At 35.7% G+C, this 22,958-nt stretch overlaps 1 protein-coding gene across 4 annotated transcripts in view; it reads left to right on the top strand.

Moving 5' to 3' along the window:
- The window catches only part of VAMP4 (vesicle associated membrane protein 4), a 45,709-nt gene extending 24,987 nt beyond the window's left edge, over positions 1–20,722 (top strand). The window contains exons 4-9 of one of the 4 annotated variants that reach the window (XR_010117634.1): positions 1,616–1,663; positions 10,000–10,100; positions 11,060–11,139; positions 14,390–14,441; positions 16,275–16,422; positions 18,778–20,722. Coding sequence is in view for 2 of the 4 variants with exons in the window: in XM_063627402.1 (XP_063483472.1) it covers positions 1,613–1,663; positions 10,000–10,100; positions 11,060–11,139; positions 14,390–14,441; positions 16,275–16,303 (313 nt within the window). In the remaining 2 variants the exon portion in view is untranslated. Of the gene's footprint in view, positions 1–1,612; positions 1,664–9,999; positions 10,101–11,059; positions 11,140–14,389; positions 14,442–16,274 lie in introns of all 4 variants that reach the window. The other 3 variants (XR_010117633.1, XM_063627403.1, XM_063627402.1) reach the window with 3 other exon arrangements.
- Positions 20,723–22,958: the final 2,236 nt, after the last annotated feature.

Here is a 22,958-nt window from a genome sequence, read left to right as displayed (position 1 = left end):
GTGTCTTTATCTGGTTTTTGTGGTAGATTCATACTGGCCCTGGATAATGAGTTAGGAAAGTTCTGTCTTTTTTAGTTTTCCAGAAGAGTTTGCATATAATTCTTATTTTTTCTTCATTATATGTTCGGTAGAATTGACGACTGAACAAATCTAGTCCTGGAATTTTCTTTGGGGGATTTTTAAAAAATAATTTTAGACCCACAGAAGAGTTGCATAGATAGTATAGAGAGTTCCTATCTACCCTTCACTTAGCTTCTGTTAATAAATCTTATATAACCATGGTACGTTTGTCTGTAGTGATGTTCACTCTTCCATTCCTGTTACTAATTTATGCCTTCTCTCTTTTTTTCCTATCAGTCTGGCTAGAAGTTTATCAAGTTTTAATTTTCAAAGAACCAGCTTTTGATTTTGTGTTTTTCTATAAGTATTTTGAAGTCTCACGTTACTTGATAGATGAAACAGACATACTGCTGCTTTTTTTTTTAACCTGTAGTGGGGATAATTTTAATTCAATTCTTTTCAGATTCTTTTTCACTTTATAGTTTCCTCATTTAATGACTGCTTTTCTTTGTTTTTCGGTTGACCAGCTCTTGTAAGTTCTTGCCTAGTTTTTAGGAATGCCTTCTGGTTCAGAATATTAGTTTTCTCTATGAAATTCAATGTTTAACATCATTTTGGAATGGAATACTGTTCCAGTATTCTGAGGTTTAGTTGGAGCTTAAAAGACTTTAAGGAAAAAGCTTAGAGGAACTAACGCAAGATGATATATTCACACTTATACATTATGTTAAATAAGTTTCAGTAAACAGTTTTTTTTTTTCAAAAATTTTTAATCAATTGCTGTATTTTTTCACCTCCTTTAGAAATTGCCATGTCTAGAAATCTGAGAACCTGGTTTCTTTTAAGTTTTGTAGTTTATGTCTTATTTATTCTCTATCTCCAGAAGAATCATAATTACTTTAAATAACCAAATGTTTTCATTTCAAGAATATTAAAATGGATTGGTTAAGGTGTGATATACACTCAATTACAATAAGAAGATAATAATCTGAGTAATGTTAAAATTTTCTTAATATCTTGCATTTCCCTTTTGCTATGTTGATAAGTTTAAGATGAGTAATCAAAAACATACTTAAAATTGTTAGTGTTTTCGGTGAGTTTTTCTCTGTATCCATCTTTGTCAATCAGCATTTCACTTTGTAGTTTCCTCATCATTATAGTCTAAATTCAAGATGAATTGCACTTTTAGTTCTACAGTTGACCATAAAGATATTAATATTCACTAGCAGTTAAGTAGTTAGGATATTTCAGAGTTTAATGATCAGAACAAATTCTGTGTAAGTTTGTTATATAAGATAATATAAACCCTAATTTCTCTGAAAGTTTTAACAGAAGAATTAGCTTAATTGTGGCTAGTAAGTACCAATGAAGTAAAGACATGATTACCTATTATTCAGTTTCACCAGTATCAGTAAAATGTGGTCCCTTATGATAAATAACTGATCCATGTTTAGAGTTCAGCTTGATTGTTTGTATTTGTGTATACTTTCTATCTTTGTTTTGTTTTAATCCTGTCACCACTAATATGTACTTGGTATGTACTTGTTTTCAGAAGGGGACCATCTGGACCAAGATTTGGACCTAGAAATGATAAAATTAAGCAGTAAGTTTTGTTCATTTGTTTAAATGATAATCATATTTCTGTGTAGACTAGAGATTGACAAACTGCAGCCTGTGAGCCAAATCTGGCTGCAGCCTGTTTTTGTAAATAAAGTTTTGTTGGAACATAGCCATGCCCATTTGTTTTCATATTATCAATAGGTACTTTCAAGCTACAATGGCAAAGTTTATGGCCCACAAAATCTAAAATATCTGCTGAGTGTCTGGTCCTTTACAGAAAAAGTTGTTGACCCCTGATGAAGACTAAATATAACTGCTGGGTTATAAAAACCTAATTCATTTTGTTTTCTCAGAATTATAGCTAAGGAAATGCAGGATTGTTGGTTTTTTTATGACTTGATTACCTTATGTCAAATCCATTTATTTAGCATAGTCTGAAGGTCTATTTTGGTTTTAAATCCGTAGCTTGATTCCTATTTTCAGAATGATAACAAAGGTAATATAATAGCTTTAATTTGTTGATCTACTGCATGTTTTTATCTACTTCCAGAATTGTTTCATATGTCTTATTTATCATAACCCATATATTGAACTAAGTTTTATGGCTAATTTGTGGTTTAAAACCTTTGAGGTATATATTATTTGGTGATAGATGAGGATAATATGCTGTAATCAATGTGTCTAATACTGGAAAGATATGAGTCCTGACTGGAGGGGAGAAGGAACAGACGGAGCAGTGAGTCACTTGAGGGAAGGCTCTGGAAACTGACCAAGCTATAAAGACTAACTGTGGAATGTGAACTGCATGGCCCAGGTTCAAGACCTAAGGAGGGATAATAGTCACTACTCTAAGCCTGGGTATAGATGGCACATTGTGGGAAGGGTTCTATAATGGAGTATCTAGTTATTGGTCAGATACTTGGGCTTTACTCAGGTAGCTGTTGGTGTGAAGAAATATTTCCATACTTAGCCTAATTCTAACTAATGGATTTTGAGATACAGAAACAAAGAACCAACAAATGATTACAGGTACTAGACTGGGTGTATTAGTTTTCTATTGCCATGTAACAAATTACCATAAATTTAGCAGCTTAAAACAACACACATTTATCATCTCACAGTTTCCTTGGGTCAGGAGTTCAGGCACTTCCTCAGTGAGCCTTTTGCTCAGGTTTAACAAGATGGCAATCAGGGTATCACCAGGTATGACCAACTCAGGTAGTTATCAGAATTTATTTTCTGCAGCTATAGATTTCATGGTGCTTCTTCGAGGCCAGTAGAAGAGAGAATAGGTACTGTTTCAAGTCTCTGATTTGACTAAAGATACAACAAGCCACTTTTAGATGCAATTTATTACTTATGTAGTAAAAGGAAGAGTAGCCAAAGTTAGTAGCTCTCAGGGTCATTGTCCTGCACACCAAAAATAATGATACAGCTGGGTGCAGTGTTTCACGCCTGTAATCCCAGCACTTTGGGATTCTCCTTCAAAGGAGGATTGCTTGAAGCCAAAAGTTTTGAGACCAGCCTGAGCAACAAAGTGAAACCACCTTCTCTTAAAAAAAAGGAGGGGGTCAATGGCTGCAGTACAAATTGTGGGATACTCTATTGCAAAGGAGCTATTTCTAGACTGTGGTTTTTATAGTCTGCACATACAGCCTGCAGAAAGTTTATACCTCATCAGAACCTGGGAGGTGATAAGAAACTGCCTTATGATAGTCTCATAAGGGAAACGGGGAGGTGGATGGAAGAAGACTTCATGAGCCACTCATTCTCTCATGTTCCAGGGAGATCACAAGCATTCTACCAGGACTCAAATTATCTGTAATTCAAGCCTGTATGGCATATGTGGATGCCAATGTGTAACGTCTGAGCCATTCTCCTGCACTGAGCCAGAGTGACTTCTGTATCCACTCATGTGTTCTCTTTTACCTAAGCTGCCACTGGAGAAGAGGGCTCCACTGATGACACACCTATTTTTTGTCCTGCCAGTATGCTCTGTTTCCTGTCTGATATCCTTCTGAAGAGTGAACCTAGTAAGGAGTGTTGCCGATTGGGATCTTTTGAGTATGATTTTCCAGCTGAATCCCCAAACCACCACCAGTTGTACAGAGTAGGCATTAAAGAATATATCTCTATGTTAGTAAATGCCAAACATACACACATGAATTTGTATATTTATGTATTACACTATTAATATCACAATAACTTTGTTGATCACAGAATTTTAGAATAGTAAGGGATTGTTAAGTATAGTGTTTTTTACTCTAGAGCTGAAAACTTGCTAGATTTAGTTAGAATATGGTCATTCATCAAGCATGCATTAAACCTTGATTAATGCTTATCTAAGCAGGGCATGACTCATCAGTGTGCCCAAGATGGAGGAGCACAACTTGCCACACAACTTACCCAAGGACAAATCCCTGGCATTATTTTAGTACCCAAAATTGCTAGAACTGGTCAGTTTCTTTACTTAAGCTGTTATGACCACTTAATTTATAACATTTCAATATAGAGTGTTTCCTACTGCGTAGATTAGCAACATCGTTGCTTTCTTTGAACTTGATTAGCCACATTTATTAGTGTTGATAACAGATTAATCCTACAAAAAATACTTGACATCACTTCTTAGGAAAGACTCTTTTTGAGGACAATTTTTAAATATTCACATGTCTACATAAAATTTATGCTTCTCTTTGGAATGTTTCCTTTGCTTTTTAAATTTTGTTTTGTTTTTAAAGAGAGTTTGTTCAAGCATAAAGTATGAGGACGGACCACCTGGAAATACCAGCTCCAAAGGAATGGAGTCAGCATTCCAGAGTAGAGAAGTTAAGGTTTCATTTATATAAGTGGACAAGAACTTTTAGCAAGATTACATTTCCTTTGCCTTTAAATCAAACAATAGCATTATAAATGCCACTCTAGTGAATTCTGTGACATTATTCTAGACATTCTGTGTTAGGGGTAGGGAATCTCCCAATTATAGTCTTGGTCAGACCAGCTTAACTTTTATAAGATTCCCTCCCCCACACCCCAGGGAGTGTTCCATGGTGTAACAGCAATATATATGTAGTTGCAAAAATACAGCTTAACTTTAAAACTTCTTTTGTCAGCAGTACCTTAAAAGACCAGAAGATGGGGATATTAACTATGAAAATAAATATTTTCTTTCAGGGATTTTTGCTTTGTTTGTTTTTTGAAACAGGGTTTTGCTCCGTCACCCAGGCTAGAGTGCAGTGGCACAGTCACAGCTCACTGCAGCCTCAAAATCCTGGGCTCAATTGATCCTTCCACCTCAGCTCCTGAGTAACTGGAAACTTCAGGCACGTGCCACCATGCTTGGCTAATTTTTTATAGAGACGGGGTTTCCCCATGTTGCCCAGACCGGTCTCGAACTCCTGGGCTCAAGGGATGCTCCCACTTCAGTCTCCCAGAATGCTGGGATTGCAGGCGTGAGCCACTGCACCTGGCCAGTGTTTTCTTTATAAAATAAGGGGTGCGTATTGCAGAGTGTGAATTAGTTTCTTAATCGAAGAGCGCTGACATTTATCAAGTATGTGCTATGTGTTAGGCACTATGCTAAGTGTTTGAATAACACTATCTCATTTAATTCTCACAAATAAAGTAGAGATTATCAGCTGCATTTTAAAGGTGAGAAAATGTTAGGCTAAAACAGGCTTCCAAGATGAATTCCAAAGTCACATACGTAGTAAGGGATAAAGTTGTATTGCAAACCCAGGTTTGTCTGAATACAGAACCCAGGGGCTCTACACTATACCATACAGCTTCTCTGTTGGTAATTAGAATAGAGCCATTTCGGAAACACAGGTGCCGTCAGACTCTAAGAGGATTTAAAACAGTTTTGAAAATGCCTTTTCCTCATTGTGTTCTCTCTCATGTCTTTTATTATCTTATATGAACCGCCTTTAACTGGCCATGATATAAAAATCTCCACCCTCCCTTCACAAACTAGCTTTTCCTTTGCATTCTTAATTTTTTATTTTAGTTAATAGCCATCGTCTACTACCACTTAATTGCTCAAATTATAAATCTAGGAGTTGTCTACTCTTCGCTCTTGCCAATTCCTTCACCCACATCCAGTTAATCTCGTAGTTCTTAAAATATTACCTCCTCTTACATATATTTCCTTATCCTAGAACTTTCTCACCATCCACTGCCTCTTTTACTCTGCTTGATTAACTCTTGACTCCTCAAAACTCAGCACAGGGGTCTTGATGTCATCTCTGGTCCAGGCTGAATTCATCTAGGCTACATGACTGATATTATGGGCTTCCTTCTATTATATCCCTTAACACATGGTAGTATATGGATATCAGTTTTCCCTACTGGAGTATAATCTTTCTAAATACCAGGCTCGTAACCTTCATGATGATAACCTTGATGAATAGCATAATAATAACTATTTTTTTTCTTAGACACAGGTTCTCACTCTTGTCACCCAGGCTGGAGTGCAGTGGTACCATCTTGGCTCACTGCAGCCTCTACCTCCCAGAGGAGGATCCTCCCCCCTCAGCTCCTGAGTAGCTGAGACTACAGGTGCACACCCTCATGCTCGGCTAATTTTTGTATTTTTTTGTAGAGACAGGGTTTTGCCATGTTGGCGAGGCTGGTCTCAAACTCCTGGGCTCAAGCGATCCTCCCACCTCAGCCTCCCAAGTGCTGGGATTACAGCCCTGAGCCACCACACCTAGCCATAACTTTTTAATAAATGTTTTTTGAATGAATATTTAATTCAGATTTGAAAATATTTGTTAAATGCTTACTTTGTACCAGCCACATTTCACATGACCTGGGAAATAAAAGGATAAGTGAGTTAGTCTCTGTTTTTAAGGCATTTATAGTAAAACAATGGGGACAAGACCAATGTGAAATACAAATAGAAATCAAAGGACTATAACTACTGTGAAAATGTAAAAGATCATGGGGAAATATGTTATCACTTGCTTTGTAAACCAAACTATCTCCATATTAAAGTAAATAAGCAGATCATTTTCTTTCTTCTACAAAAATTGTGTTCTGGGTAGGGAAACATCCTGAAACACAAAAACAATCATGAGATTTTTCATCATTGAGTGAAGGTTACACAGTAGCTGGATTCAGAGTGTTACACCAGCAGATAATTAATGTGTGAAGGACAAAGCAGCAATAACTCACTAATCGTTTAGCAGAAAAATTAAAATATTTGAGGTTTCCATTATCAATAGTGATTTATTACATGTGTGCCATGTTGTTGAGGGAATACTTGTAGGTTTATGATACTCTAGTAAGAATCTAGAATTTTATCAGTTCTGTCCCAATTAATCTGCCTATATCCATGGAATCTTATCCTTAAAGGGTTTTGCTTTTTTTCCTTTGAGACAGATCTCTGTTGCTCAGGCTGAAGTGCAGTGGTGCAATCACAATTGACTGCACCTTAACCTCCTGGGCTCAAGGAAATCTCCCACCGCAGCCTCCCAAGTGGCTGGGACCACAGGCACATGCCACCATAACCAGCTTATTTTTAAATTTTTTTGTAAAGACAAGGGCTCACTCTGTTGCCTAGCCTGGTCTCAAACTTCCGGGCTCAGGAGATCCTTCCACCTTGGCCTCCCAAAGTGTTGAGATTACAGGCATGAACCACCAGGCCTGGCCTTTAAAGAGATTCTGGGACAATAACTATTTTATTAGCTTTTTGTTTTCATTTTAAAAGTATATATAATGTCTACAGCCATACCACCCTGAATGCACCCAATCTTGTCTAAAAGTACATATAGTATACATATATTAATATCCATAATAACTATAATCTGATCGTGTGTAGGAGCCTTAGTACATTTCATTCATTCCCATCCTGCTATAGCACCCTACTTTAAGCCATTAATTATCGTCACTTGCATATGACAAAAAAAAAAACTGGCTGGGAATTTCAAAATTGATCCTTGATGAACGGTAGCTTTGCTTTTGTTTGTAGTTAAATGGAGGGCTCTACACTCACTGCTTTATATCTCCTCCTCAAGTAGCTGGATATGCTTTATAGGAGTTATACTCAAATTGTTCATTTATTTATTGAATGGCCACTCTGCCCCATGCATCACTATAGGTACTGGACTTACAAAAGTGAACAAAATAGGCAAGGTCACTGCATTCATTGAGCTTACCTTCTAGTGGGGAGAGGCAGAAAATAAGCATGTAAATAAGTAAATAGGTACAATTACTATTACTTTATATTTGCTTACATGCTATAAATAAAATAGAGTAATGGGGTAGAGCATGCTGTTTCACAGCTATAAGGTTAATACAGTGCATTCAACATACATTCGAACATGTGTTCCATAAGGGCTGGGATTATTGTCTGTTTTGTTCAATGTTATTTCCTCAGTACCTAAAACAGTACATAGTAGGTTCTCATCATTTGTTGAATAAATTGATTAGTTGTGTATTTGTGCCATTGTTCTTAAATAGGATGAACACCTTGAACTCTCTGCTTAGGGGATTGGGAGTTGCAACAAGATGTCTTAGAGATTTAGGGATTCTTTCAGATCTGTTTGGGCAAAAGAGAATTCTGCATGCCCAACTTCATTGAGCTTCAGTCTTATATCCTCCAGTGGAATAATGTGTGGGAAGCACAGAACTCTGGGATGCTGTGAAAAATCTTGAAGTTTGTGTGTGGGTAATCAGCGGGTGTACATAATGCTTTTAACATGGGAGGGAAGTGACTGTCATCCAGCTTAGTAATTGCTACTTGAATCTGAGTACTTCTGAATCCACCTATGTCTAAGTGGGACTTCATTTTGTTTTTATAGCAAACTTTTTGAAGAACTAGCTCAGTGATCGGAAAGGATAGAACTCTTTCAAAATTAAACATGACTGTGCCTCACCCCTCACTTACTACATTAGTTTGGGGACTTGTGTGGGGTAGACGGCGGAGACCATATTTGTGTATTGTAAAAAATTGTTAAAGCCCCCTACACACTTCTTCCTTCTCCAACTAGAAACACAATTGCATATATACATTTATTTAAATATATATACATTTAATGTTTATAACCATCATGGACCCTTAATGACAGGCTATGTTTGGAGAAATGCATCATTAGGCAGTTTCATTGTGTGAACATCATAGAGTAGTATACTTAGACAAACCTACATGGTGTAGTCTGCTACACACCTAGGCTATATGGTATGGCTTTTAGTTCCTAAGCTACAAACCCATACAGCATGTGACTGCACTGAATACTGTAGGTAATTATAACACAGTGGTAAAAATCTGTATGTCTAAACATATTTAAACGTAGAAAACATGCTGTAAAAATATGGTATTATAACTTATGGGACCAGTGTTGTAAAAGTGCTTTGTCATTAACCAAAATGTTATGCAGCACGTGTCTGCAGTCGCTAGTAATCCAATGCACTTTAAACAGTGTTTAGTATGAGGACCATGGATTTGCTTTATTTCTCCTTTTAAATATTTCATTCTTGTGACTTATTTCATAAAGTAATTTAAAATAATTTTTGTGGTTAGAGCAACAGAGGAGAATAAGACACTTAAAATGATTAAACATGTCCATGTTTGTGTACTCTGGAGGTAACTCCTGAATGAGAGTAGATAGCTGAGGACAGTTATTACAATTTTAAGTTTAGGTTAAGTCTTTATTGAACAGCCTGAAATTTGGTTAAAACAGGCCCCCATCATCTAATATAAAGGATGAACAAACAGTCGAAAAACAGAAAACAATTTTTTCCTTTTTGCTTCCTGGTGCGTACTTCAAAATATTCCCAGGTGTCCCCAGTTGTCTTATACCCTGTTTAAGAAAAATCTGATGAGCAGTGAAGAATTCTTCCCATTGAGCATCAGTATCTCTTAGAATATGCCCTACATTTCCATTTTGGAAACTAGGTATGTTTCATAAGCCTTTACCTTACCTGAGCAAAAGGTATGTTAAAAAGTATGTTAACATACCTCCTTTGATAGCCTTCATGTATGAAATATATAGCAAAAGTAGGCTACAGCGGTGTCTATGTGCTGCCTCAATAGCCTGTTGAAAAGAAAAACTGATTATTTTTAGTGAAGCTGTTTAACTAAATTCTGTACTTAATGAGCATGCTGACAGTACAGTTAACTTGCTTATGGGTTACAAGTCAGAAGCAGAGCTAAAAGTAAGCTATCTTTAAATATTACTTTAATTTATATCATATTGTCTTTCATTATCTGAGTACTGAAGCCCACAAATGGAAGAACATTGCTACAAAGTCTTAAGTTTAAATTTTATAGTTGAATAATTCTCTGAGAATTTGCTATTCTTTGTATGTCTAATGAAAGTTTTAAAAATTGTAAGCATTCTCAAAAGAAGGATAAATAATTGTGTATCTTTTTTAAACTAGTGTTCAGAATCAAGTGGATGAAGTTATTGATGTCATGCAAGAAAATATTACAAAGGTAATTGAGAGAGGGGAGAGACTAGATGAACTACAGGACAAATCAGGTACAGATCTTCATGTATTTCTTGATATTACTAATCTGTTTGCTAGTTTTTGTTTTCTACTTGTCTAGCCAGCATTTACAAATCTTGGCTTAGGAAATTGGCGTTTGGTTCTTAAGTATATGATTTTAATGGTTTAATTTTAACTCCTTTACTTTGAGTCATCTTATTGTTTCATTATTTTTTAATTGTTCAGTGGAGAATGAAGAATTTAAATTTTCATTGTTGAAGAGTGAAGAGTAGAGCTGTTTTTTCTTTTGCCCTGTGATATTGATGAACTTTGTGTTTCTCATCATCTCAGGGCCTAAAGACCTACTCACTTTTCAATACTTGTTTCAAACTTATCTGCTATTTCTATGTTTTATTTGGTAACTTAGTCACCTTTCTTTACTTTCAGTCATTACACCTATAACCTATACCTATACCTATACCTGGCACATACTTGCCACTCAAATATTGTTTGAATGGTGAATGGCTGAATACCTGATTAATCTTTGACAGCCTTTAAAAAAAAAAAAACCTCGCTTAGTCGCATTTAAAATGTATATTGTTTTCCTTTAAAATCAGTCACTTTTGATATCTTCTAAGAAGCTAACTTCTCAACATGTAATTTTTTTTTCTAGAGGTGTGCCAAGTATTTGAATTTTTAAAGAGTATTTTCTTACTAGAATTCCTAAGTTTATTTATGAGCATTAAGGCCCTAAAAAGACTTTTCTTAATTTTGTAATAAAAAAGAAGTGAGCAAACTGATCTGCAAGCTGTTTTTTGCTTTTTGTTTTCATTTTTTTAATAACGTAGAATGCCAGAGTTTGTGGGTGGAAAAAAGGGAGAATGCTGTTTTCATGCTTAAAAGGGAATAAATTTGCAGAAGTAGAAATTAATATTTTCTTATCTTTGTGTGACTAGATAAAAGAATCCTGTTATGTCGTTTAATCCTTCTCTCCATCCTCTATGTGATATAGAAAGCTTATCGGATAATGCAACAGCTTTTAGCAACAGATCCAAACAACTTCGAAGGCAAATGTGGTGGCGTGGATGCAAAGTAAGTAAATCAGAAGCTACTGGATAGACTGGTCAGCATCTGAAGTGGTATTCAAACACATGAAGAAAAAAGGGCCTCTGGAGCATAACCTCTGTGAGAACAGGGCCTATAACTGTCCTGAGACATGGTAGAAATTCAGTAAATACTTGTTAACTTAATTGCTTTTGGGATAGGGATAACTAAATAACTCAGTATGCCTAAAAGGATGTTTTTATAGATTTTTTTATGAAAGTAATCCACATTTTATTAATATTTGACTACCTCCAGACTTATTAACTTATAACAAATATATGTTTTTTCTTGAAATGTACTATTGATACTTTTTTGGAGCAACCTCTATAGCATTGTGTAGAGATATCAAAAGTAGGAGCTAGAGAAAAATATGACTTTCGGTTGAAAGGGTAAAAAATAAAAGCTTACATATCCGAATCTGTTAAGGCAAATGGAGTTAAGAAAAAATTCCACTTCCCTCATTATTCCAGAAAAATAAAAAGTAAAAGAAATTTTTAACATTTTTAATAAGGAAAACATTGAGAATCACTACATACTAATATATACTCCTGCAGAACATTGTATAGAAATACATTTACTTCTTAAATCAACTGTGGCTACTAATCATTAACAGAAAATGTTTTTCATGTTATATGAGCAAATCTTTTCTTTTTTACTCCTGATTCTAGGTATAATTTTTGGCTTTGTTAAAAATTTAGATATGAATTCACTGTTTTTAGTCTCTGATTTTCAAGTTTAGCAATAACTCTCCTTTTTTTTTGAGATGGAGTTCTGCTCTTGTTGCCCAGGCTGGAGTGCAATGGCTTGATCTTGGCTCACCACAACATTACCACAACCTCTGCCCCCAGGGTTCCAGCGATTCTTCTGCCTCAGCCTCCTAAATAGCTGGGATTACAGGCATGTGCCACCATGCCCAGCTAATTTTGTATTTATTTATTTATTTTTTATTTTTCCAGTAGAGACGGGGTTTCTCCATGTTGGTCAGGCTGGTCTTGAACTCCCAACCTCAGGTGATCCGCCTGCCTTGGCCTCCCAAAGTGCTGGGATTACAGGCATGAGCCACTGCACCAGCCAGCAATAACTTTCTAAACCTGACTTAGCCATATGCTAAGGATTTTTTCCAAGAGTTACCTTGGATTTATTTATTTTTATTTGTCTACCTATTGAATTGTCCTACTTTCAGAAGTGGAACTGAGGGAAGAAATATGTTTCATTTCTCCCCTTGTTCAGAATTTAAATTTTCTATTCTATTTTAAGTTATTTATTCTTTAAAGAATAAATTTATTTTCTTTAAATTCTTTTTTTTTTTTTTTTTGAGGCACTCTTGCTGTATCTCTGAGGCTGGAGTGCAGTGGCACAATCTTGGCTCACCGCAACCTCTGCCTTCTAGGTTCAAGTGATTCTCATGACTCAGCCTCCTAAGTAGCCCAGGTTCAAACGATTCTCCTGCCTTAGCCTCCCAAGTAGCTGGAATTACAGGCATGTGCCACCACACCTGGCTAATTTTTGTATTTTTAGTAGAGACGGGGTTTCACTATGTTGGCCAGGCTGGTCTTGAACTTCTGGCCTCAAGCAGTCTGCCCACCTCAGCCTCCCAAAGTGCTGGATTACAGGCGTGAGCCACCACGCCTTGCCTAAAGCTTCTATATCTATAGGAATTTTCTATTCTGTGGGCTAATTTAGAAAAACAGAAGGTCCATGAGCCACTCACCCCTTCTCTCCCCCAAACTCCTGTACCCTATTCATGTATCCACAAAAAGATGGTCATAATGTACATTTTGCCTAGCTTTTTTTTTAACCATTTCTAAAAATGTTTGCTTTGTACTTTATGGGGTTTGGGTCAGAGGAATAGTGTGGTTTTAAGGAGGAAAAACATTGAGTTATATTTTTAAATAGTTATCACCTTGAGGACCTCTGGGGACCATCAATAGCATCGACCATGTAATGAAAATCATTGTTCATAATGTAACAAACACCATTTACAGTAGCGAGTATTCTTCATTTATTATATTCTAATGCTTAGCTTCCTTCAGTTTTACTGTACCCCATTAATACTTCATTGTGCTACTGTTCATCTGGGGCAGCCTCCCTGTGCCTGCCATTTTCTAGGTTGACTTCCATAATGGTAATTTCAGAAGGGTTTTAAGAAAAAGGATATAAGGGCAGAACACAGATCAGGAGTTGCCAGTGGCTAAGGGGGATGTCGTGCGGTTGGAGACTGACAACAGGTCATGAGGAAGCTTGTTAAGGGTGATGGTGGAAATGTCCTATATTTGATTGTGGTCATGTTTATTAACAGCTGGATATATTTGTCAAAACCTATCAAAAGTATTTTAAGAAGATAAGTTTTATTCTGTGTAAAGTGTATCTCAATATACCTGGCTTTAAAAATAAATGAGTTAATAAAATTATCCATGGGTGGGGAAAGAGAATCGCTAACACCTCTCTTAATACATCTGGGGGCTGTGAAGCTCTTATATGTTTAATGACAAACAGATTTTTGTTCATGTTATTTGCAATAAGAGAGCTTTGGACTTGCATGAATACAATACTGCCATTTGGAGTTGTAAACATTTTCTGCCCAGTGTTAGAAACCCAAGGAAGAAAACTCTATTCATTGAGGTGTTTTAAAATTGATATTGATGTTTTCATTCAAATCTTAAGTAAAGCCAAACACACATTTAACAGGGCAAATTAATGTACATTTTAGGTAAAGTTGAAAAACTACTGTAGAAATTCCAAATTATTTTAGAAATGTTTCAGATTAATAAAAAAAGCTTAAGTACTTTAGTTTATCATATAAACTGAACCTCTATGATTTGATGGGCTTATTACTAATGTGAGACCAGAGAAAATATACAGTATTTTAGCAACTCTGTTCAAGTGTCAAGATATAATGAATAACATAGGCCATGCAATTCAAATGGTTCAATACATAGAAGTTAGCAGTTTATAGCACTTTTTTCCAAAGTATATGAGAATTCTGTTAGTTTTTTCTCCCCTTACTTTCTTCTTTGCATTTTTATCTCCATTTTGAGGAATATATTTTAGATTCTTTATGAATAGCCTCATTTAATAAGCAACTTTGCCTAAGAGCATTCTGTGTCAGTTTTGTAGTTAAGAAACCTTAAGGTGATGAGATGATTTAGTATGATGCAGTAAATAGAAGAATAAATAGTCTTGACTTTATTAATGAGTCAAATATTAATATCTTTATATGCCCTTTTGTGTGTTGTAGATAAAAGCCATCATGGCTTTGGTTGCTGCTATCCTTTTGCTAGTGATTATCAGTAAGTATTATTGGATTATTACTTCCTAGGGTATCATTTGTTTTGGAGTTCATTTTAGTTCCCTTTTATTTTCAGTTGACCTAGTATGTCTGAAGTCAGGATTGAATAATGACTTCTGACCTGTCTCAGGAGCTCTTAGAATCTATAGATCTCTGAAAATGCTCTTAAGTAATATGTAAAATTTTATGTGAATATGTATATGTACATTTTTATGGAGAGAGGGTCTATATCTTTTGTCAGATTCTCAGAGGGAACTCCTGTTCTGCCCCCAACTCTCACCCCCAAATCCAGGGCTAAGTGATTTGTTCAAGGCCAAATCTGGTTCCTATTACACTAAGGTCTAAAATACTCATTTTCTGTTTATTATTAACTCTCAGGAATGGCAGTTTGCATTTTGTAATATTGTTTTGGAAGGATAAATCCAAATACATTCTTCAGATGATTTTTTTTGTTTGTTTTTTGTTTTGTTCTATAGTTGAGCATAATTTCCATCATTAAAGCATGATTCCTTCCCTTCCTTTTTCCCTTAATGTTCTTTTAAAAATCAGATCATTTTAAGTATCTCTTTTTCTTCAAGGCCTCTCTACCTATGTTTACAGAGGTTTTATGATGCTTTGGAAAGTATCTAAAAATAATCATTTGAAAAATTATATTATGCTGTTATCTTTTTAAACAGAAAAAAATGTTTTGTTACAAAGAAATACAGTCAATCCTCACTATTCATAGATTCTGTGTTTGCAAATCCAGTTACCAGGTAAAATTTATTTGTAACCCCAAAATCAGTACTCATGGTGCTTTCGGAGTCATTACAGACATGTTCAGAGTAACAAAAAATTGTAAGTCCCCCAACCCACACATCCCTAGCTGAGGTTAAACAAAGCCATTTCTGCCTTTTTATTTCAGCACTCATAACATAAACTTTCTGTTTGTAGTCTATTTAGTACCACATTTTCTGCATTGTTGTGCTTTTCGTTGGTGATTTCACTGTTTAAAATGGTCCCCACACATGGTGCTGAAGTGCTCTCTAGTGTTGCTCAGTACAAGAGAGCTGTGATGTGTCTTCATGGAGAAAATACACATTAGGCAAACTTTGTTCAGGCATGAGTTATAGTGCTGTTGGCCTTGAGCACAGTGTTACTGAATCAATAATACATATTAAATAAAGTGTCTTTAAACAGAAACAAACACATATAAAACAAGGTTATGTATTGATTGACAAAAATGTAGTAGCCAGAGACTCACAGGAACTTAACCCTATATTTTCCCTAGAAGTAGTGGTTCAGTATTCACTAATTTAGTGTTTGTAGTGACCTTATAGAAAATAGTTACCTCAGAAACCAAGAATCAATCATGTATATATGGTGGGCAATTGGAAAATGTGAAATATTAATAACAAAAAGAAGAAAAAATCAACTATAATCTTACAACAGAGATAGCTACTACTAATATAACTATTATATGTATACTTCTCTTTTCCTATTAATATACAAGCATGTTTTTTAAAAAACTAAGACTATATTATATGTGCTTTCTAGTAAATATATTGTGAATATTTTCCCAGGTTATCAAAATTTTTAGTAATATTTTAACAGCAGATACAAGCTATGGCTATGCCATTATTTATTTAAGATGCCAATGTTAGACATTTAGATTGTTTTATGATATTTTTTGCTTCTCCTTTCCCATTGATTATTTATTACCTCAGATAAAAGTTCAGTCTATCCTCATTACCCATTTCTAAAAGTAGACACAACTACACTTAGGAATATTGCTTTGAACATAGCATATATATCTGATGTTGATACATTGCTTTTTTCATGTTTTCTCTTACAGTTCTTATAGTCATGAAATACCATACTTGATTTGATGACAGAGATCTTCATTAAACAAGATCTGGGACAGTAATAAAAGATTGCTGCATAATTTAAATGAAACTTATGTGTATATAACTTTCAAAACTTCTTTTTCAAGAAACTAAGAGGCAAGTATCACTTCAAATTGGAACGTTGAGAATGTCCAATTATCTTCTCCCCTTCTAACAAAATGTTCTTTTAATGATTACGTTTAAGGCAAAGAGAACTAGCCTCTATTTTTCCATATTTCAAGGATCTAATTTGAAACTAGATACTTGCCAGTTCATTATTTGTGTATATAGTTAAACACTGATTATAATATTTCATACTAATATTTTAATGGCATAAGGACTTGCATTATTGCATTAGGGAGTGGGTCATGCTGGGGCTCAGGAAGCCTGTATAGACTACCAAATTATATGCTGAAAGAGATGCATAACCATTCTTTCAATATTTGCAGAAATATAGTTCCTTTCATATTACAGTTGTTTTGCAAGCAATTTCCACATTTATAGGTGTAACAAAAGCTAAATGTTGTAAATGTTGTTGCCTTCAGCTATAACTAAAAACATTCCAGTAAATAATTTTTGACTGTGTAAGAGAATGTGTAGTAATTTTTTTGGCATTTGGATTATGGAAATGGAAATTTTTAAACAGTGTGAAAAAACATGGTATGGCACCATAAAACTGGAGATAATAAAGTTATTGAAGAGTGTCGTTGAAGTATTTGAAAATGACCAGTATATAGCTGCCAGTCATGGTCCAGTCTGTTTTCAGTTAAACTCCAATAAAGAGAGACCAGTCAGTCCTAATGTGAGTAAATGAAATTTACAGGTAACTTACTCCTTAATTTTATTTTAGTTAATAGCCTCTAACTTCCAACTATCTCATTTACCAAAAGTACGAAAAGTAGCAAAACCATCTATTAATACTTTCAATTTTATATCTTTGCATTTCCTGTTCATCCTTGAGGAGACGTATGTTGCACAATCAAATTTTGCATCAGCCAACAGTAATGAGTAGTAGAAAGTCAGGAAACTAGGTATATATGTGTGGATATATATATTTTATATATATATCATATATATATTTTATATATATATCATATATATGATATATATATATTTTATATATATCATATATATATCATATATATGATATATATATATTTTATATATATCATATATATATATGAGATAATCAGTCAGTCGGTAACCAAATGCTAGAGAGTGACCATTAACCTAAGCCTGTTTTTATAATGAAAAAATGTGTTAACTTTAAAATATGCCAACCTCCTTGTGTCTTTTAAACAAGTCAGAGTGGAAATACATTGTCCCCTAAGGTGTGGGGAGAGGAAGCTTTATAATAAAATTAGTGATTCTGCAGAAACTTGTGCACTGGATATCTTGAGAATATGAATATAAAACTCCCTAAATTAAAAATAGTGTTAATAGAAATTACCAGTATTTAAATAGGGAAAAATGATTTCATGTTTATTTAGGTTTTATTTCTTTGGTCATCTTAATGCAAAATGAATAAAGCATAGAATCTGGGTTTGGTGTTTTGTTTTTTGTCTGTTTTTAAAATTCTACAGGATTATTACTAGAAGGCAAAAAAATGCTGTTTAGAATGGAAAGAAATTTGAAGAAAGAAAGCAGACTGAGACACTCAAGACACCTGCAAGTTATCTAAGAAGATCTAGATAGAATTACTAAATTTTATAGTTTGCTTAGAGCATTTAGAAGGAGATAAAGATCTTACATACTATAGTGTATTGTCTCTGGTCTCTATACTCTTTTTAAATGTCAATGTAAACAGCATCTGAACTGCTAATAAATCTTTTAAGATACCCAGAAAAATGAGCATTTTTAGAATTTCAGTAGCTAATAATTCAGGAAAGGAAATATTTTAACTGAATGGACAGAATCAGTCCTAACATTTGTATGTATGTCCTTTATTTGAATTGGAACTAGGCTCATAAGCGGTTAATTTTCCATTAGTTGATGTAGAAATCTGGTTTCTCCATAATATTTACAAGTGAAGATGAAGATTACTTCTCAGAAAGTATCCATATTTCCAGTGTTTCTTTTAATAAAGTATGCCACTTTTAAATAAATAATTACAAAAAGTAAAATTATAAAATTTTTAAATTTAAATAATAAGTAACAGTAAAATTTTTTGACAATATATATGTCACTGTTTTTGTAATTTAAACATATTGCTGCCTGGGATATGGGTAACAGACTTATCACTCATGGAACTTTGTAGTAGTGATGGCTTGGTTTGTAGTTTATCATTTCATCTTTCTTGGTCTTAATTAATCCTGAAATCCTTAAAATGGCTGGCATGGTTATGACTTTATTATGGTAACCTTGGAGATGTAAGCCCTCTTACGATCAAAAACAGAAGAAAAAAATATATTGTTCAAACTGATGCCAGGCCTACCTTCATTCCCTCCCTTAATTACTTTTTTTCTCATTCAGCTCAGATCATCCTGCACTTGAAAAATGAAGTTTTACCACCATCAAAACTATCATTATTTAACAACAAGTGAAGATCAGCAGAAAAATTCAAGTAGCTTTGCAAATACTAGTTGATACTCAGTGAAATCACGTCACTATTTTGATACCTGAATCCATCCCTTGTGATTTATGTTTAATTACAGAAGCCTATTGCCTTGCAGCAATTTTGTTGTTATAATACTGATTAATTGGTTATTCCTTCTTATTATAACTCAGTAATACCTGTGGTCGTTTGGTTCCTCTATCCTGACAAAGTTCACTGGAAATTGCCCTCAGATTTTATAAACTGGGGGATTTCTTAATTAGATGAAAGTTCACTATTGAAGATGGAATATTATATAAGATGGAGGAAGGGTAATTAATACACATGAGATACAGAAATACTTTGTTAGCCCTCCTATAGATTGCCTAGTGTAGTCTTTCTGTGCATTTCAATACTCTGTATTAGGAAATTATAACTTCAGCACTTTTGATAGCAAAAATCGGCATCTTTCAATTCTGTATAGTATGTGGCTATCCTGTAAATGATAATATGTGTACAGACTGAGAAGGCAGGTATATAAAGAAATTGAAATCTCTCATTGGCGGTATACTCTTAAAGCATGCTTGATGCCTTGTCAGCATCATTGCCCACATTGACTCTGTATTTACATCTGTATATACACTATGATTAGAAAATATGCAAGAAATTGTTTTTCCATGTTAAGAACAAATGCCGTTAGAAGATGTCCCCTTAATTGTATTGTCAGAATGTTACTATGTCAAGGATGACTGTTCTGTTAACCTAATTTTGTGTTTTCACATGGAAATGTGATTGGACTCCATTTTTCTGTGAGTTGAGAGTAAGAGCATAAGTCAGTTTGAAAGCATTTACAAGTTTGTTTTCGAATGTAGTGTAATGCTTATATTTGTGCAGGAGATTGCCACAAAGCAGTAGAAAGACACTGGTTTCTAAGGGCTGAAATGTGCTCTACTTCTTGACTTGTTTTTTCCATGTTGTAGACAAATGACATCATGCCTTAGATTGATGTAGGGTTTAGGTCCTCTGTAATACTTTGAGTTAGTCTTATTCTGATTTTTTTTCTTCTGGAAACCAAGTAGAATTAGGGATGGGAACACAAATGCATTTATTCTGGCTCCTGTTTTATTCCAAGAAGCTTCTTGGAACAAATCAGTAGGAATTGAAAAGAAAGCATGACCAACCCAATTACAGGGGATAAAATGTAAGCTTGTTAAAGTAAGCACCACACCATGTTTCTGTCTCCCCAGCACCCAGCACAGTGCTGTGAACCTTGGCAGATGCTAGATAAATGTGTGTTGAATGAATGTGCCTATGAAGCCACAAAGATGCCACATGTTAGTATATCAGTGAGAGGTGACTCCACAGTGCTCCCTGGAGAAGCAATATAAGTGACTGAAGAGTGGGGCCTTTCGCTTTTGCCTGGATATAGGGGTGCTCTTCTACTGTAATTGGGCGTGGAAAAACGCTGGCTTTATGGTATTCCATTAGGTTCTTTTCATTTAAAGTAGACTTAAAATCAAAGTATCCAATATTTTAAAGCCACAAAGTAGATTACATAATTAGCAGAGATTTTAGTCAGTAAAATGTTAGAAATCAAACTATAAGAAAATTCAAGCGCTTTATTTTGTGTCTTGGGTATATGTCATTATTTTAAATTCCATACTCCCTTATTTAATCACTTTGGTAAGTGCCTTCGATGTTTTGAAGTGTATAGTGGGAGATGAGCAAATGTGAATGTCGTGTGCCCTGTTCCCTAGCTTCTCAATTCCTCATAACCATTCTTACCAGTGTTGCAAAGTTTAGACCTTTGTGTGAATATCAGAAATGTATTTGTAGCCCCTCCATAGTGAACAGTGAAATAAACTATTTCATAGAAAACAAAAATTAAGCACTTTGGCTTATTCAATATGTGTTACCTGTTGCCTTAACTTCAAAGCGTAGCTTATTTAACAATAACATCTGGATAATCACCCCGATTTAATCTATCCTATTTTCCCAATAAAGTGCATGAAGGAAAAATAAGAAAAAGAAAAGGCATTCTTTCACCAAAAATTATGCCTGATACTGACGAAATCTAAGAAGAATTTCTTAGTGATTTTTAACTCACTAAAGCAATGTCTTTACCTCAGTCCACAGTGTCTGCAGGAGCGGAAGGCAGGCAGTTTTCTCTTAAACTTACATGTCCCAATCAGAAAACCTGCTCCTGTCCCTCAGCTGCCTGGTGCTTTAGGCAACCAGAGTAATGTTCATTCTCTCTAGCCTCCCTCCACCTACACACTAAACTGTGTCTTTTTGTTTTTGTTTCTGAGACAGGATCTTGTTCTGTCTCCCAGGCTGAAGTGCAATGGCACGATCACAACTCACTGCAGCCTCGAACTCCTGGGCTCGAGCAATCCTCCCACCTCAGTTCTCCCAAGTGGCTGGGACTACAGGCATGTGCCACCATGCCCAGCTAATTTTTAAATTTTTTTTATAGACAGGGTCTCACTATGTTACCCAGACTGGTCTCAAATTCCTAGACTCATGCCGTCCTTCTGCCTCAGTGTCCCAAAGTGCTACGATTACAGGTGTGAGCCACCATACCAGGCCTTTATTGTCTTAATACTACAAAAAGGCATGGGAGGGGAGACGACATTGGAGGCATGTTGTACCCTGAGATAGTCTCCACAAATAAAGTGCTGTAGTCAGAAATGGAGACAGGAAGCAGCCTGGTAAGGGCACTCTGAGAATGATGGTGTTTAATACAACCCACCATTCAACAGATGAGAGAACCGGGCAGGAAGATCAGATACTACCTAAATCCAGCAGAGTCATACTTAGTGTGTGCCCATCGAACACTAAAAACTGCTGTGGAGCAGTGACTATTGGCCTGCTTTTCAGCTGTTAGTATAAGAAGGGATTCTGACTAAGCAAAGGTACAACTGAGCAGTCAGTGGTAGTGCACTTACCCTATTTATTGAGTAATTGGGCCAGATCTCATCTGAGGATGTCTAAAAAGATGCACATGGACCTATATGAGTAACATTGTAAAAACACAGAAAAGAGAACATCCTCCTGATCATTCCCAGCAACATACTATGTCTTCCTTTAAAAAACTCTATCTCATTTCTCCACTTCCCCCGCCAAATTCCACTATATATATATATAAAATATGTGTATATATATATGTGTGTGTATGTATATATACACACACATCTACACATCCATACTTTTTTTTTTTTTTTTAGAGGCAAGGTCTTGCTCCATCATGTAAGCTAGGGTGCAGTGGCACAATCATAGCCCACTGCAGCCTTGAACTCCCAAGCAATCCTCCTGCCTCAGCCTCCCGAGTAGATGGGATTACAGGCATGAGCCAACATGACCAGCCCTCATTGCTATACATTTTTGATAATTGTCCTCTTCCTGATGTATACTTTCGTGTGGCAGAATTTAGAGAGGCGGAATAGTATAGTAGAAAAACATGGATGTGCCGGGCATGGTGGCTCACATCTGTAATCCCAGCACTTTGGGAGGCCAAGGTGGGCGGATCATGAGGTCAGGGGATCGAGACCATCCTGGCTAACACGGTGAAACTCCGTCTCTACTAAAAAATACAAAAAATTAGCCGGGCATGGTGGCGGGCGCCTGTAGTCCCAGCTACTCTGCAGGCTGAGGCAGGAGAATGATGTAACCCGGGAGGTGGAGCTTGCATTAAGCTGAGATTGCGCCACTGCACTCCAGCATGGGAGACAGGGCAAGACTCCGCCTCAAAAAAAATAAAAATAAAAATAACATGGGTGCTGAAATCATGGGCTCTGGGTTTTTGTTTGTTTTTAGAGACGGGTTCTCACTATGTTGCCCAGGCTGGTCTTGAACTCTTGGGCTCAAGTGGTCCTCCCACCTTGGCCTCCCAAAGTGCTGGGATTACAGGAGTAAACTACCATGCCTGGCTGCAGGGAATTTTTTGTTTTGTTTTTGAGACAGTGTCTCACTCTGTCACCCAAGCTGGAGTACAGTGGCACAATCATAGCTCACTGCAGCCTTGAACTCCTGGGCTCAAGCAATCCTCCTGTCTCAGTCTCACTTGTAGCTAGGATTACAGGTGCATGCCACCACGTCTGGTCCACTCCATATCTTTACT

The sequence above is a fragment of the Symphalangus syndactylus genome, chromosome 12 (assembly GCF_028878055.3).
Source record: "Symphalangus syndactylus isolate Jambi chromosome 12, NHGRI_mSymSyn1-v2.1_pri, whole genome shotgun sequence".
Classification (NCBI taxonomy): domain Eukaryota; kingdom Metazoa; phylum Chordata; class Mammalia; order Primates; family Hylobatidae; genus Symphalangus; species Symphalangus syndactylus.
The sequence above is the reverse complement of the archived record's forward strand: the minus strand, read 5'-3'. Positions and strand labels throughout refer to the sequence as shown.